The following is a 17,771-nucleotide window of genomic DNA, read 5'->3' as shown; positions in this document are numbered from 1 at the left end:
ACCACTACAGAGTGGGAGGCACTGTACTTCCCACCTCCAGGACTCTAAATCTTGCTAACTGGTTTTCCTAAATTCCTTCATAAATGTAACCTTGCTCACATTCCAACAGCATGTCAAGTCATTTAAACCACTTACCTCTACTCACTCCTATCTAATGTGCTCAAACATCAACTCTTTCAATGATTGGAGAGCAGAAAGAAATCAGGTTAGGATATGAGAAAATGTCAGGTCACTGCAATGCTAAAATGAAAGTTAAGATAATTTGGCCCTCCCTGTGGTAGAAATTATAATCTAGATACACAATATCTCACATTACTCGGGAAAATCTTACCCCTTAAAAGAGAAATATCTCCCAATACAGTATGTAATATTTTATCATTTCCTATTTTATTCATCATAACTGGCATTAACAACTGCCCAGGGAGGTACTACCATCCTGCCAAGTGAGTGTAAAATGAAAGCCTGTAATTGTTTTACATGATGGTAGGATTGCTGGTGTCCATTTTTCTGCCTCGTAAACATGCAAGATTTCAGGTACGTCTTGCTACTTCTTCTTACACTTAGGTCACACTACACATACATGTACAAGCATATATATATGTACACACCCCTCTGGGTTTTCTTCTGTTTTCTTATTAGTTCTTGTTCTTGTTTATTTCCTGTTCTCTCCATGGGGAAGTGGAACAGTATTCTTCCTCCGTAAGCCATGCGTGTTGTAAGAGGCGACTAAAATGCCGGGAGCAAGGGGCTAGTAACCCCTTCTCCTGTATATATTACTAAATGTAAAAGGAGAAGCTTTTGTTTTTCCTTTTGGGCGACCCCGCCTTGGTGGGATATGGCCGGTGTGTTGAAAGAAAGAAAGAACTGGCATTAAAGAAATATATAGGACTTGGATTTAAATCTTGATAAATCTCACTTGGTAATACTCATAATTACTGGATGAATATTCTGATCAGTTGGTTAGATGAATTTGAAAATCATTCCATATGGACCATATGTACTTAAATTATCTTAAATCTTTCCAGGAGCAAGAGCAGTATATCCACCAGCTCTCTAAAAAAGACATGGAATATCGGGCATGGACTCTTTATCAGAAGAATCTTCAAAAGCCATCAGCTACTAACTTTTCTAAGAAGGGGAATAAACCCCCAGGAAGGATTGAGAGAGAGAATACAGATACCACTGGTGACCCAGTGGCTGTTGTAAAAGACCGGGGTCAAGTATTTGAAGTATTTACTGCTGAACAAAATAGTGAAGCACACAACTCCCTTGAAGTAGATGTAGCAGGTATGAATTATAAAAGGTAAGGATATTAGTTAGGCAGTCATTTGGTACATGACTGTTTCTAGTCATTTGACTCAAACCCTCTGCAACTGCACCTTGTATCTTGGCATGATATGACCTTATCAGGTCTGAAATAACAGTAAAACTAATACAAAAAAGTTTTCACATACTAATTATATTTTATCATGAGGTACTTTTTTCACACTTTACTCTTGTATTGATGTGTTTGATTTGTTTGTATCTCTTACGGCAAACAACTCATTATCTAAAACATTCTGTATGGTAATAATATTTATATATTTTGCATTCTTGCTTTTATGGATATTCTACATGAGTGGGTGTGGGTGGGTGTGAGTTGGACCTGACTAGCTGGTGCTACTGGGTCAGATGCTGTGCTCCTTCCTTAACCCCTTGACTGTTGAAACTCCAAATCCTCCTGGTGTCGAAAAATTAAAAAAAAAAAAAAAAATTCTTATGAAATGATAGAGAATCTTTTCTCGGTGGTAATGACACCAAAAGAACGAAATTTGATGGAAAACTTGTGGACCTACACTCTCATGAAGTTAGCGACCTCGGCAATATTTACGAATTGGCGATTTCACCCACTTTGAGCCCTATTTTCGGCTAATTCCATTGTTCCAGTTGACCAAACTCATAGCTATTTCTTTAGAACTCCATTTGTTTTATCGATTGAATACAAGAAACTGCCCATTTACCAATTTCAACTACCCAGTAAAGTGGTCAGAAATATGCAATTTGGCTAATTTCACGAAAATTAAAAAATATGCCAATTTTAAAATAGGGTCCTGGCTCTAAAATAACATTTTCTTTGTTCATCAGTCACGTCTCCAGGCCCCTCTGATATTGCTCTTGCTTTCTATTTTGAATTTTTATTCAAACAAAAAATAGAAGATTTACTGTTATGCAGACTACTGCAATATTGTAATAATTGTATAAATAACATCAACCCATTCATGACTGCATATTAGAATGGCTAGTTGGGCATTTATTGGAAAATGACATCATTTGTTTACTTTTGAACATTGGCAAAATCAAACATTTTCCCTACTTTGAGCTTCATTTCAAGGTTCTTTTCATAGTAAAACCAATCAAAATCACCTCTATTTCTATAATATGTTTTCCATTCTATCAAATGAGACCAAGAAAACAAGAATACAACCATAAATACTGTACAAAAATACACCGCAAAGTTGGCGTTTTAATCCAAAAAAAAATGGTCGGAGTTTTTTTTTTCTCATGCATTGCGTGCTGCATAATTTTTTTTATATGGTGCACACTGGCCACACAGACCCATTTTCTCATATGTGGGCCTACCAGCTTTCTCCTGCTTGATTTGAAGTCGCTAGAATTTTTGAGTATATATACGTCAAACACGGTGGCACATAAGACGTATATATACAATCAAAACAGTCAAAGGGTTAAGTGGAGGTGACCTGACTGGGTAGGCCATTGGTCTAAGCCTGGGGTTGACATGGACCTGCCCTGCATGGGACAGTAGACCTGCTGCAGTGTTCCTTCTTTCTTATGTTCTACCTGTCAACTCATTTAAATAATTATGTTAAACATTCTGAGAAATGCCAGGTGTCTTACTGTCAACTAATAGTTACTTGACCCAATAAATATTCACTTATTCAGAATAGATTGTTTACAACTAAGACTTAGTTATGCCACTTTTTAATGGCTCTTCTCATCTCTTAACTCAGTAAAGGTTTAGGCTGTCCTTATTATTTATTAGAAGCAAAACAAACTATTGTATGTTCAAATGATTTACACTGATAATCCAACAGAATACAAGGAAAAGGAAAGGGAAGAGCTCGTGGGCGCCCTCAAGGTAGTGTAATGAAACGTGGGCCTGGACGTCCTCGAGGAAGGAAATCTGGACAAAGGGCTAAAGCTCCTCAGTGTCCTGAGATAAAGCCCGAAGAGCTAGCGTCTCTTGTGGTTCCAGTAGGAGAAAACACAGGCGTGGCACTATTTCGACGCAAACAAAACCTTACCAGTCTGAGGAGGTCACTCGTTATGAAGAAAGTGAGTTATAAGCCAGTTATTGCCTATTCAAGTTGGGAGGGAGTGCACTAGCTCTTGATCATGGATTTTTTTTTAATTTGCTAATGCAATTTTTTGTTGTTGTTGTTGTAGCATGTAGCTTATTTGACCAAAGAAGGCTGGCAGGGTGACCCCCCCCCCTTCCTTGTTTGGAATTGTTTCTGCATTCTAATGCATCATGTGATTTTAAGAGCAAGACTCTGTATGTTTATCACTCAGAATCCCCTGTTCATTGAAAGGTCAAGACAAGAGCACTTAGTTATTTGGCAGTTTAACCAGACAGTGTGGATATGTGAGGCCTAATTTATTGAGTGGTGCAAGTATTACAGCAGAGAATCCTTTATCTGAAATGCTTGGGACCAGAAGTGTTTCTGATTTTGGAGTTTTTGTATATTTGCATCTATAAAATGGGACAGCTTGGGGATGGGACCCAAGTCTAAAAATGATACCGTACTGTACAGGTACCATACCCCCCCAAAAAAAAAAAGCATGGTCACTGTTTACAAGAAAAAAGATACTGTATTTTATGGCATCGAAGACACCCCTTTCCCCCCCCCCCAAATAATAATAAGTCTAGAATATTTACCCAGGAGGCCAAAAATTACATTACTCATAGACTCACCCTAAGGCTAGAGAAAGGTTTTGATACTATACTGTAATTAAAGCTCCTATATGTGACCCAACAATGAACCATGTAAACTGTTTTGTATAAAATGATGAATAAATTACAAAAATAGTCATAAAAATTCGTTGGTGCTTTGCAGTGGTAGGCTAAGTAAGGTAAACCAAGCAATGGAATGTTGGATGAACTGCAGGAAATATTAGTAGGCTAATTCAACAGTATTAATATTTTTATTTACCTCAAATGTTACTGGTATTAAGGGAACACACTCTAGGTTTGTTTTGGTCATGTTGCAGTACAAATACTCTTATTAAATAGTAAAATCAATGAACTTAAAATCATAACATGAAAAAGCATCACAAATCAATATACAATCTTAGCTGTAGACACATCCACTTGCACGCATCAAGACAGCAGGTAGAAAGAGAACACAGCCAGTCAGGTCCAGTTCATGTATTGACTGTAACTCACATGAGTGATAGTGTCCTGCAAGTATTCAGTTGCAGCTAAATTGAGTGACATTGACAGCCACAGAAAAACTAAAAAAACATTCAGTACACAAAGACTTTGGATTATCCTAGGTAATTTACATAAATGTTAACATGTGGGGTAATTTGTATAACTGTATTTTTTTTTTTTTTTTAACAAGTTGGCCATCTCCCACCTAGGCAGGGTGACCCAAAAAGAAAGAAAATCCCCAAAACGAAAATACTTCCATCATCATTCAACACTTTCATCTCACTCTTACATAATCACTGTTTTTGCAGAGGCACCCAGATACAACAGTTTAGAAGCAAATGTAAAGATACAGTATAAAAAGCGACCTAAAATAATATAATAAACTCCATCTATAATACAATATCAGGGTCCCAGTTATATATATACCATCCTATTACACATCTCTCCAAACTGCCTATATCCCAAATCCCTCCAGAACTCAAGTCCGGCTACATAAAATAACCGGTTTCCCTGAATCCCTTCAATAAAAATTACCCTGCTCACACACCAACAGCTCATTAGGTCCCAAAAACTGCTCGTCTCCATTCACTCCAATCACTCCCTCCAACATTTTCAAGGACGACCCCCTACCCCGCCTTCCTTCTCCGTTCCTGGAAGTGTGACAATTATCGAAAATGACAATTTTCGAATAAATTTTCCCCATAAGAAATAATGTAAATACAATTAATCCATTCCTGACACCCAGAAGTATTAAAACAAAACATTTTTTTACATGAAATATAGATGCAGTACATAACCAATACAATGGGACATCATGAATGAAACATTAACAGCATAACACTTACCTTTATTGGCGATTCTTCTTAGTGTATGGAAGACTGGAGGAGGAGACAGATTGGATTAGTTACTGTTTGGAAGGGGAATCCCCTTCCATCAACACCTTAGGTACCAAGTCCTTTTCTGGGGTTACTTCTCTTCTCTGTTAATGCCACTAGGACCAGCTTGAGAGTCACTGGAGTCCTGTCTTGCAAAAAAAGTGCCCAGAGAGCTCTGTTTCTGGCGTCTCTTTAAAACTTCCCTAAAATGGGCCAAGACTGTCACTGTACAAGTTGCCGATATGGCTTGCAACATCTTTCTCAGGGTGATGTTCCTCCATAAATCTTTCCATCCTACCCCACATTTCAAAAATCTCCTTAATTTCTGAAGAAGGCACCTTCTTCCATCTCTCTTCCTCCTCCTTCCTCCTTCTCGTTTATCCACACCAATAATAATTTCTCAACCTCTTCGAGTACTGGTGATCTCATTTTTGTCAGCAGATTTACCCCCTTTGCAACAACAGCTTCCTTGATTTCCTTTTTCTTGGCCATGATGGAAGATATGGTTGTACGGGATTTGTTATACATCCTGGCCAGTTCGGCCACATGTACGCCATTTTCATATTGTTCAGTGATTTTTTTTTTTTTTTTTTTTTTTTTTTTTTTACAACAAGTCGGCCGTCTCCCACCGAGGCAGGGTGACCCAAAAAAAGAAAGAAAATCCCCAAAAAGAAAATACTTTCATCATCATTCAACACTTTCACCACACTCGCACATTATCACTGTTTTTGCAGAGGTGCTCAGAATACAACAGTCTAGAAGCATACACACATAAAGATACACAACATATCCCTCCAAACTGCCAATATCCCAAACCCCTCCTTTAAAGTGCAGGCATTGTACTTCCCATTTCCAGGACTCAAGTCCGACTATATGAAAATAACCGGTTTCCCTGAATCCCTTCACTAAATATTACCCTGCTCACACTCCAACAGATCGTCAGGTCCCAAGTACCATTCGTCTCCATTCACTCCTATCTAACACGCTCACGCACGCTTGCTGGAAGTCCAAGCCCCTTACCCACAAAACCTCCTTTACCCCCTCTCTCCAACCCTTTCGAGGACGACCCCTACCCCGCCTTCCTTCCCCTATAGATTTATATGCTTTCCATGTCATTCTACTTTGATCCATTCTCTCTAAATGACCAAACCACCTCAACAACCCCTCTTCTGCCCTCTGACTAATACTTTTATTAACTCCACACCTTCTCCTAATTTCCACACTCCGAATTTTCTGCATAATATTTACACCACACATTGCCCTTAAACAGGACATCTCCACTGCCTCCAACCGTCTCCTCGCTGCTGCATTTACCACCCAAGCTTCACACCCATATAAGAGTGTTGGTACTACTATACTTTCATACATTCCCTTCTTTGCCTCCATAGATAACGTTTTTTGACTCCACATATACCTCAACGCACCACTCACCTTTTTTCCCTCATCAATTCTATGATTAACCTCATCCTTCATAAATCCATCCGCTGGGGTTGGTGGCGCAACCCTGTAATCCGGCGACTCGGAGGCCTGGGCCAGTGGACGGCTTGAGGTGGGGATCACTGGTGCGGGACTCCCCATGTTGAGTGGGCGTCCGCACTTTTAGATACTGTTCAGTGATGTTTTTCTTAAATTCAGTCGTATTTCTCACCTTTACCAAAAGCTTGGCACTAGGAGCTTTCTTTGGAGCCATGGTAGCTTATTTAGCACTTGCAAGCACTAAAATGAATGGAATATTATGAAATATTTCATATGAACACGTGAGGGGATTGTTGCTCACTGGTAAACAATGGCACACTGGCTGGGAAGAGAGGCCGAGGCGGCTCAGAGCCGTGAGTACGCGACCAGGATGAATGACGATTAGCGAGTCAACCGACAATTTGCGATCCAATGTTTGGACTAAAATTACGCTACGATTTCCGAAAAGGACGACAATCGAGCCTGACTACTATTATCGAAGGACCACTGTATTTATTTATTTTTTTTCAACAAGTTGGTCATCTCCTACCGAGGCAGGGTGACCCAAAAAGAAAGAAAAAATCCCCAAAACGTATATACTTTCATCATCGTTGAACATTTTCACCTCACTCATAAATAATCACTGTTTTTGCAGAGGTGCCCAGATACAAAGTTTAGAAGCATATATAGAGATATAATATAAAAGTGACTTGAAATAATATAATAAATATAAGAATATAATATCAGGGCCCCAATTATATACAGTGGACCCCCGCCTTACGATATTAATCCGTTCCTGAGAGCTCATCGTAAGCTGAAATTATCATTAGCCGAATTAATTTTCCCCATAAGAATTAATGGAAATCAAATTAATCCGTTCCTGACACCCCAAAGTATGACAAAAAAAAATTTTTACCACATGAAATATTAATTTTAATACACACAAACTGAAGAAGACATGCACAGTTACTACTCTACTAAGAATAGAATACATGACACTTACCTTTATTGAAGATCTGGTGATGACTGATGGGATGGGAGGAGGGGAGAGTGTGGAAATTATTGTTTAGAAGGGGAATCCCCTTCCATTAGGACTTGAGGTAGCAAGTCCTTTTCTGGGGTTACTTCCCTTCTTCTTTTAATGTCACTAGGACCAGTTTGAGAGTCACTGGACCTCTGCCGCATAACAAATCTGTCTATAGAGCTCTGTACCTCCCGTTCCTTTAAGACTTTCCTAAAATGGACCATAACATTGTCATTGTACAGGTTGCCAACACGGCTTGCTGTAGCTGTGTCAGGGTGATTTTCATCTGTAAAGGTTTGCAGTTCAACCCACTTTGCACACATTTCCTTAATCTTTGAAGTAGGCAACTTCCTCAATTTTTCTCTCCCCTCCTCTGAAGCAGTTTCCTCAGGTCTGGCCTCTTTCTGTTGAAGATGATCTTGCAGCTCATCAGTGGTTAGTTCTTCATTGTCCTCCTCCACCAACTCTTCCACGTCCTCTCCACTAACCTCCAACCCCAAGGACTTCCCCAATGCCACATTGGATTCCACAACTGACATACGCTTCTCAGGGTTAGCTCCAAACCCTTCAAAATCCCTTTTTTCTACACATTGTGGCCACAATTTCTTCCAAGCAGAGTTCAAGGTCCTCTTAGTCACTCTCTCCCAAGCCTTACCTATAAGGTTTACACAACTGAGGATACTAAAGGGATCTTTCCAAAACTCTATTAGTCAATCGAGTGTCTGAGGTCACTTCAAAACACTTTTGAAACATAGCTTTTGTGTAGAGTTTTTTGAAGTTTGAAATGACCTGCTGGTCCATGGGCTGCAGGAGATGAGTGGTATTAGGAGGCAGAAACTTGACCTTAATGAAGCTCATTTCCCCAGAAAGTTGCTCTGCCAAGTCTGAAGGATGACCAGGAGCATTGTCTAATACCAGGAGGCACCTAAAGTCCAATTTCTTTTCCATTAGGTAATTTTTCACAGTGGGGGCAAATGCATGGTGTAACCAGTCATAGAAAAAGTTCCTAGTGACCCATGCCTTACTGTTTGCCCTCCACAGCACACACAAATTAGCCTTGAGAACATTGTTTTGCCTGAACGCTCTGGGAGTTTCAGTGATACACCAATAAAGGCTTCACTTTGCAATCACCACTAGCATTAGCACACATCAAAAGAGTGAGCCTGTCTTTCATAGGCTTATGTCCTGGGAGTGCCTTTTCCTCCTGAGTAATGTAGGTCCTGCTTGGCATTTTCTTCCAGAACAGGCCTGTTTCGTTGCAATTAAGCACTTGTTTAGGTTTCAATTCTTCACTGTCTATGTACTCCTTGAATTCCTTCACATATTTTTCAGCCGCTTTTTGGTCCGAGCTGGCAGCCTCACCATGCCTTATCACACTGTGTATGCCACTACGCTTCTTAAATCTCTCAAACCAACTTTTGCTGGCCTTAAATTCACTCACATCACCACTAGTTGCAGGCATTTTTCTAATTAAATCATCATGCAACTTCCTAGCCTTTTCACACATGATCACTTGAGAGATGCTATATCCTGCTATCTGTTTTTCGTTTATCCACAATAACAACAGTCTCTCAACATCTTCTATCACTTGTGATCTCTGTTTCGAAAACAAAGTTGCACCTTTTGCAAGAACAGCTTCCTTGATTGCCGTTTTGATGGCCAAGATAGTAGCGATGGTTGATTGGGGTTTGGTATACAACCTGGCCAGCTCCGAGACACACACTCCACTTTCGTACTTAGCAATTACGTGTATCTCTTTCTTCATTTCCATAGTAATTTTCACCCCTTTTTACCACAGGGTTGGCACTAGAAGCTTTCTTGGGGCCCATGATGACTTATTTTGCAGTTACAAGCACTAAAAACACTGTGATAATATGAAATGTACCGAATGTATGCTTAGATGTGACTGCACTGGCTGGCTTGTAAACAGCTGAGGCCACATGTGGGATGTGTTCCGGACGAATCACATAAGGCGAGTTTTTTATTGTAAGGCGAGGCAAAATTTTTGCATTCAAATGCTTCGTATGGCGGATTTAACATAACACACATCCTTCCAAACTGCCAATATCCCAAACCCCTCCTTTAACCCTTTCAGGGTCCGTGCCATAGTTCTACGGCTTTGAGTTGAGGGTCCAAACTGTAGTTCTATGCCATGAGTTCGGCTCGCTCTGATAAGCTGTGAGTGGTTAATTTGGGCCTAGATATGAGAGAATACATCTACGTGGTATGTGTGTACCATATAAAACAAATCCTGCAGCACACAGTGCATAATGAGAGGAAAAAAAAGTGAGACCAAAGTTTTCGATTACAACAGCGTTTTTGCAGTGTTTTTTCATGTGTTTTTATAGTTGTATTTGCAATTTCTTGGTCTCATTTGATAGAAAGGAAGTTTTTTTTTTTTTGTTTAACAAGTCGGCCGTCTCCCACCAAGGCAGGGTGACCCAAAAAGAAAGAAAATCCCCAAAAAGAAAATACTTTCATCATCATTCAACATTTTCACCTCACTCACACATAATCACTGTTTTTGCAGAGGTGCTCAGAATACAACAGCTTAGAAGCATATACGTATAAAGATACACAACATATCCCTCCAAACTGCCAATATCCCAAACCCCTCTTTTAAAGTGCAGGCATTGTACTTCCCATTTCCAGGACTCAAGTCTGGCTATATAAAAATAACCAGTTTCCCTGAATCCCTTCACTAAATATTGCCCTGCTCACACTCCAACAGCTTGTCTGGTCCCAAATACCATTCATCTCCATTCACTCCTATCTAACACACTGATGCACGCTTGCTGGAAGTCCAAGCCCCTCGCCCACAAAACCTTTACCCCCTCCCTCCAACCTTTTCGAGGACGACCCATACCCCGCCTTCCTTTCCCTACAGATTTATACGCTCTCCATGTCATTCTACTTTGATCCATTCTCTCTAAATGACCAAACTACCTCAACAACTCCTCTTCAGCCCTCTGACTAATACTTTTATTAACTCCACGCCTTCTCCTGATTTCCACAGTCCGAATTTTCTGCATAATATTTACACCACACATTGCCCTTAGACAGGACATCTCCACTGCCTCCATCTCCTTGCTGCAGCATTTACAACCCAAGCTTCACACCCATATAAGAGTGTTGGTACTATTATACTTTCATACATTCCTTTCATTGCCTCCATTGATAACATTTTTTGTCTCCACATATACCTCAACGCACCACTCACCTTTTTTCCCTCGTCAGTTCTATTATTAACCTCATCCTTCATAAACCCATCCACTGACACATCAACTCCCAAATATGTGAAGACATTCACTTCTTCCATACTTTTTCTCTCCAATGTGATATCCAGTTTTTCTTTATCTAAATCATTTGATACCCTCATCACCTTACTCTTATCTATGGTAGACAGCAACCACCCAGGGAGGTACTAACGTCCTGCCAAGTGAGTGTAAAATGAGAGCCTGTTATTTTTTTACATGATGGTAGGATTGCAAGTGTCTTTTTTTGTCTCATAAACATGCAAGATTTCAGGTACATCTTGTTACTTCTACTTACACTAGGTCACACTGCACATATATGTACACGTTTATATATATACACACTCCTCTGAGTTTTCTTTGATTTTATCTTAATAGTTCTTGTTCTTATAGCTTTTCCTTTTATATCCATGGGGAAGTGGAATAAGAATCTTTCCTCCGTAAGCCATGAGTGTTGTAAAATTCGACTAAAATGTGAGGAACAGTGGGCTAGTAACCCCTTTTCCCGTATAGCCTACTAAAAAGAAAAAGAAGAAAACCATCAAAGTATTTGTGTGTACCTGTACCTAGATAAGCTTACTGAGTGATGTAAGAACAGAGGGAAATGTACCTTTGTTCATTGCTAAACATTGTTCATTACAAGTGCCATATAGGTACGGCTTACAAGTCAGTGTTGGTGACGTATTAATACACCAAAATTCTAGTGGCTTAGATCTAGTGGGAGAAAGCTGGTAGACCTACATATGAGAGAATGGGTCTGCTTGGTCAGTGTGTGCGTTATAAAAAAAATCGGGGCACCTGCATTGCATTGTGGGAATGCCATTTCAGTAGTCCTTGTTTATCATTCCTCACAGTAAGAAATATCTCACTCTCCGGCAAATTGGGACTGTTCTCTTTCCAAATGATAGTTCTAACACAGATGGAAGTGTCAGTGAAGATGAATTTCATGGTTTTGAGGAGTTTGTGACCAAAAGCAATTCCAGGATACCAGAAGTAGTGCTGAAAACCCAGACAACCATCAACGTAGGATATCCCGAAAAATGTCAGACAAAGTGACTTATTTCCATGTGGGTGGTGGGCAAGACAGCATGGTTGTTGAGGAAGACATTGTGGATAATGGGTGATTGTGGTTGTGTAATGTGTCACATGGGTGGTGGGGAAGACAGCATGATTGTTGAGGACAGTGTGGGTAATGTGTGATGGTGGTTGTGTAATGTATCACGTGACACCAGCCATGCCGCTCTCACAACAAAGGCCACCCACACACAACAACAACCTTCCACAAGTTGTAGCAGTTCTAGGAATGTGTCCAATGACCCTGTATGTGTACATGTATATATATTACAGAAGAATAGTAATAAACAACTTTTTTATTGTTAGTTTGTGTAAACAGGTTTTGTAAACAGTGTAATGATAATATTTGTGTGGTTATTGTGTTACATATAATGAGTGGATATATATACATTACACATTATATTGGTCTCACAGGCCACAAAAGTTACTTGAAAAAATAAAATATTAAAAATAAAAGAAAAAAATAGAATAAAAGTAAAAGTAATACATGTAGTATTGCCAAGTGAGCAGCAGTCGCTGATATTGCTGTAAGCGGTTCACTTTCTGTCAACTTCATGCCTTTATATCTCAGTAAATACTGATCACATTTTTTTTTTAACACTCAGAAAAATATTCTTCATATTTTGATAAGATTTTTTTTTTTTTTTTTTTTTTTTTTTTTTTTTTTTTTTTTTTTTTTTTTTTTTTTTTTTTTTACACCGAGAGCAGGTTTGTAATCAGGGCTGTCAACAGTGAAAATGTTAAGTTAATTCTGCAAAGGACATTTTGCTGATGATTCTGGATGCAAAAACCTTGTTAAGCTCAGGATTGGAATTTAGCAGATTCCAGAATAATCGCCTGTATACTGGCACATTTCTTAGAGCTGTTCAACGTAAATTTAGTGCATTTAGCTCATTTTAGGCTTCGTGATCAGCAGATGCTTTATCACCACTATTCTTTAAATATTTAATGCTGTACCTCTTAAATTTTTGTAATGAGTCTACTGAATGTTCAGTTACATTATTCAGTTCATCATGATAGATTTTGCTTGTTTCATGATCAGCATTCTGTTAAGAGGCACATGCTCACACTATGCTGACTAATCCACTCTATCAATACATCATCGAGATCCTCATTTTTCCCTCTGTGCACTATTTTTCTGTTTTTCATAAACTTCTGTTCATCACTTTCAGCATAGAACTTCAATAATTGTCTTTCTGTTTTTTTAGGTGGTAGATAGTGGTTGTTCCAACACCAAACTCCTCAGTCAGATCCTTCATACTTACACCAACTGTCAAGTTTTTTGAACAACTTGACTTTCTGTGATATAGATAAACATTAATGCTCTTTTTCTTTTCACTATTACCCATAGGCCTCTTCAACATTTTCAACAATATCTTTACACAACAGAGCACACAACATGTGGTAATCAGTGAGTAATTGCTGCTGACAGTAAACTGAATGATCCATTTGTGGTATGTTGTGTCAACACTTGAAAAACTTTTGGATTTTGGAGGTTTTCAGATTTTGGAATTTCAGATAAAGGATTATCTGCTATATTTAATTTCTTCAGTCAAGTTGTACCTGGCCAGAAAAAACTTTTATTCAAGGTTTTATTCACTCGTGAAAATTCTGTAATCAGTCAAGGTGGTGTTTTAACCACCAAATTTAACATATTTGATACAGCCACTAAATCAAGGAGTGGTTAAAACATTTAAATGGCACTATACATGCAGGATGGTGCAAAGATTCTTTGCAGCAATGAATGACACTTGACACTGGAGTTATAAAATTCTGGCAGAAATTAAACTTTGCAGTTGCAATAACCAATGCAAATGTTGCATGGGATTAAGTTTCCCCATTCAGAAATAAATACAGTGGAACTCCAGATTTCATCCGGTGTGGATATTGTACATTTCAGATTTCGGCCATTTTTTGGGACGAAATTTTACCCCGGGTTTCATACCTCTGCTGTTTCATACCTACCGTCTACCTGGGCCGCTCATACATTCGTGATACTAATACATAATAATAATCACTCTTGGGTACATTAAATGTCTTATTTTAGGTTAATATAGACATTTTTATTAATCCATCCATGATATTTTCTTCAAAATTATATAAGAAACATGTTACATAGCATATAAACATGCCTTTGTTATTCATTCACTAAGATTGTCCCTCTAGTCTTAACACCATAGTTATACTACTAATATGTAATAATAATCACTCTTGGACACATTTATGTCTTATTATAGGTTAATACATTTATAGACATTTTCATTAAACCATCTATGATATTTTCTTCAAAATTATATAAGAAATATATTACATAGCATATAAACATTCAGTGTTTGTATGCTATGGAGGTGTGCTAGCCAGGCAGAGGGAAAACATTACATTTTCTCTGGTCCAGCATAAGAGAAAACATATATGAATCTGCATTGGCCCAGTCACCGCCCTTAATACATACCGCTTTTGTTTACACTTCTCGGCATGAATTATTCATTACTTCTCCCTTTGTTTATGATGGCATCTAAAGGTAGTTGTTAGAAACGATTCAACTCGGAGAACATGGTATGTCGATGGTAATAATATGGCTCTGGGCTGCATTAAATATTGTGTAGCTAGGATGTGGAAGAATTGGTGGAGAAATATCACCCTAAAAAAGCTGTTGCAAACCATGTCTGCATGGTCTAGTGACTCTCAAGCTGGTCCTAGTGCCAGTAAAAGACAAAGAAGGGAAGTAACCCCAGATAGGGCTTTGATACCTGAGGTTCTTATGGAGGGGGATTCCCCTTCCAAACAATAACCTCTCCTCCCTCTCCCCTCCTTGCCGTCTTCCATACTCCAATAAGTCTCTTCAGTAAAGGTAAAGGTGATTTAAATGTTCATTTATCTATTAAAATTAGTCATTTATATTTCTCTTTGTTTTCTGTATGTAAAACTATAGTTGTTCTCTACAAAATGTATTTTTTTTGTTAATATTTTTGGGTGTCTGGAATGGATTAATTGGATTTACATAATTTCTTATGGGAAATATTACTTCGGTTTTCTTGCATTTCGGATTTCAACCGACCTTCTGGAACAGATTAAGGATGAAAACCAGGGTTCCACTGTACAGTCTATATAAAGTACTGCAGAACACATGGCAAATAACCTGAGGACTCCTGTAAGTAACAACTCTGCATCAACCTCAGCTCAAGAACTATAGATACCACAGTCATCCCTCCTTTTCCCTTAAGTTGCAGCTTTATCAGTAGCATAGATTTCAGGAACCTAACTGGCACAAATTATGAGTCCACTGTATTTGGAATTTAGTCATTTCTGCGCAGTTCCTGGAAAATGTGTCTTCTGATTAACTTCACACTTTCAGTGTTGGAATGCCTTAAATCATTTTCAATGGATGGAGAGGCACTTGACCAGAAAGGAGGGAGGGGGGAGGGAAGTATTCTGTAATAGAAAAATAGCTAAGTTGAATTTAAGACAATGAATATACCCAAATATAGGGTTTCTCTATTATTTTCAGTGTTTTGTGGAAGTTATTTGCAACTCTTACATACCCCTGATCACATTCAAAAGTGTATAAGCTCAGGAAAGAATACTAAGGCTAATCTTGGATTACTTTCAGATATGGGAAGGCCGTCGTAATGGCTCCTTGCCACCTCGCACAAGTGAGAGAGACAAAAGGAATTACAAACCACGAGGGTCACGTACACGAGACAGCGTACGCAAGGAACTCCTCAAACCACCTAAAACTCCAAACCCTTGGGACCTTCCACTTGATGGACCCATGAGAGTCCAACCTCAGGTGCCTCTTGACTATGAAAGGTTTAAATTACAACCACTTGCAGTACTCCATAGACCATCATCATCAGGCAATCAAGCATCAACTTCACATGAAGATACACAGTCTTAACTTCACCCTTTTCACTGTCTTGTACATATACATTATTGATGCCAGGGTTGCTTACGTAGATCTACATTTTGAGCACAGCTTCCTTGGATAAACTGTGAGTAGTAAATTTTGCCCTAGACTTGAGAGAATGGGTCTATGCAATGAAGTGAGTATACACACTATAAAAAAAATCCTGCCCCATGCAGTGCATGATCAGAAAAGTAAACCTGGCCTTGGGTTGGATTTAAAGTCGAGACCTCAAGTTGTTCTCTAGCATGGTTTTATTGGCCGTTTCTTGGTATCACTTGATAGAATGAAAGACATATTGCTGAAATTGAGATGATTTTGATTGGTTTCAGGATTGGAAGCAGCTTGAAATTTTGTTGAAAGTAAGACCTCACCCTGCATTCCACCTGCCCCCCAATCATTTTTTTTTCTGATTAAATTAAATAAAATATAAAAATATATAAAATATTATTTCTTTGGTAAGGTTACAGTGTGTGTTTACATTTCATAATATGATTGGTACAAAGAAGGTCACTATCATGCCGATTCATTTTGAGCAGACTTAGAATACAATATTCAGTATTTTACTCTATTATTAATATGAGGTAGTACAATTAATGGTACAAACATACATTTTAAAATTTGTAATAATGACTTAATAATTAAAGAGTAATAAAATATTTGGGAGAGTTGCTTTAAATTTGGTTAGAGTTTAGCATAGTGTGGGTATGGTTGTTATTGAGAGATGAGATGATTTTTGAGTATAGTCCTAAATTGGTTTGTGGGTAGGATACCTCTTGCTGCTTCAGGCAAAGAGTTCCAGATCTTTGGGCCCTTTATGTGCATTGCATTTTTGCATAGTGTGAGACGGACATGAGGGATGTCAAAAAGTGTTTTGTGCCTCGTGGAATTGGCTTAAAATAAGACTCAAATTGGGCAAAATTGCCAATGTGTAAAGTGCATCCAGACCACCAACTTTACACCAGTGTAATTCCATAAATTTTTTATTAATACATATATTTTGTATTGTTCGTGTCAGTACCTTCAGAAAACGATTCTCTACCATTTCAGATGATTTTTTTTAATGCCAACACTAAACAGGTAATTTTGGAGTTTCAGACTGTGAAGGAGTTAAATATTGTACTGGTACTCAGCTCTGTAATCAAATATTTTATAAGGTTGATGCTGTCAAATGAATTTATTGTTCTTTCACTTTGTTTTATTGTATAAACTGTTAATCACAGATCCACCAGAATTTTATAATAAAGTAACCCCCTTTTCTGTATAACTTACAGAGAATAATGCCAGTGTTCTTTTTAACCCTTTGAGTGTCCAGACCCCCAATCTGAATATTTCCCACAGGGTCCAAGAATTTTCTTAAAAAAAATTATTTTTTCTTATGAAATGATAGACAATCTTCTTCTGAAGGTAATAAAACAAAAAGTATGAAATTTGGTCAAAAATTGATGAAATTACTCTCTCACAAATTTTGCTGTCAGCAATATTTATGCATCGGCAATTTTGCCACTTTGAGCCCTCTTTCAGCCAATTCCATTAGAACAAATTCTTAACTATTTCACTAGTATGTGTTCCATTTTATCTATTGGGCACAAGAAATCACTCAATCAACTATTTCAACTTCCCAATAGTGACCAGAAATTGGTAATTTGGCCAGTTTCACACAAAGTTCAAAATGGGGTCCAGAATAAATAATGCAGGCATTCCTGGCACTAAAATAATGTTTCCTCTGTTTATTAGCTACATTTCCAGGCTT

The 17,771-nt window shown here is 38.3% G+C and overlaps 1 protein-coding gene across 5 annotated transcripts in view; it reads left to right on the top strand.

Annotated features, from left to right (window-relative positions):
- The window catches only part of LOC128698717 (uncharacterized), a 300,712-nt gene extending 283,506 nt beyond the window's left edge, over positions 1–17,206 (top strand). For all 5 annotated transcript variants that reach the window (XM_070097720.1, XM_070097721.1, XM_070097719.1 and 2 more), the window contains exons 24-26: positions 1,026–1,303; positions 3,093–3,333; positions 15,725–17,206. In XM_070097720.1, coding sequence (XP_069953821.1) covers positions 1,026–1,303; positions 3,093–3,333; positions 15,725–16,012 — 807 coding nt within the window. In that variant the 3' untranslated portion in view covers positions 16,013–17,206. The remainder of the gene's footprint in view (positions 1–1,025; positions 1,304–3,092; positions 3,334–15,724) is intronic.
- Positions 17,207–17,771: the final 565 nt, after the last annotated feature.

Source organism: Cherax quadricarinatus, chromosome 59 (genome assembly GCF_038502225.1).
Source record: "Cherax quadricarinatus isolate ZL_2023a chromosome 59, ASM3850222v1, whole genome shotgun sequence".
In the NCBI taxonomy this organism is placed as follows: Eukaryota; Metazoa; Arthropoda; class Malacostraca; order Decapoda; family Parastacidae; genus Cherax; species Cherax quadricarinatus.
The sequence above is the reverse complement of the archived record's forward strand: the minus strand, read 5'-3'. Positions and strand labels throughout refer to the sequence as shown.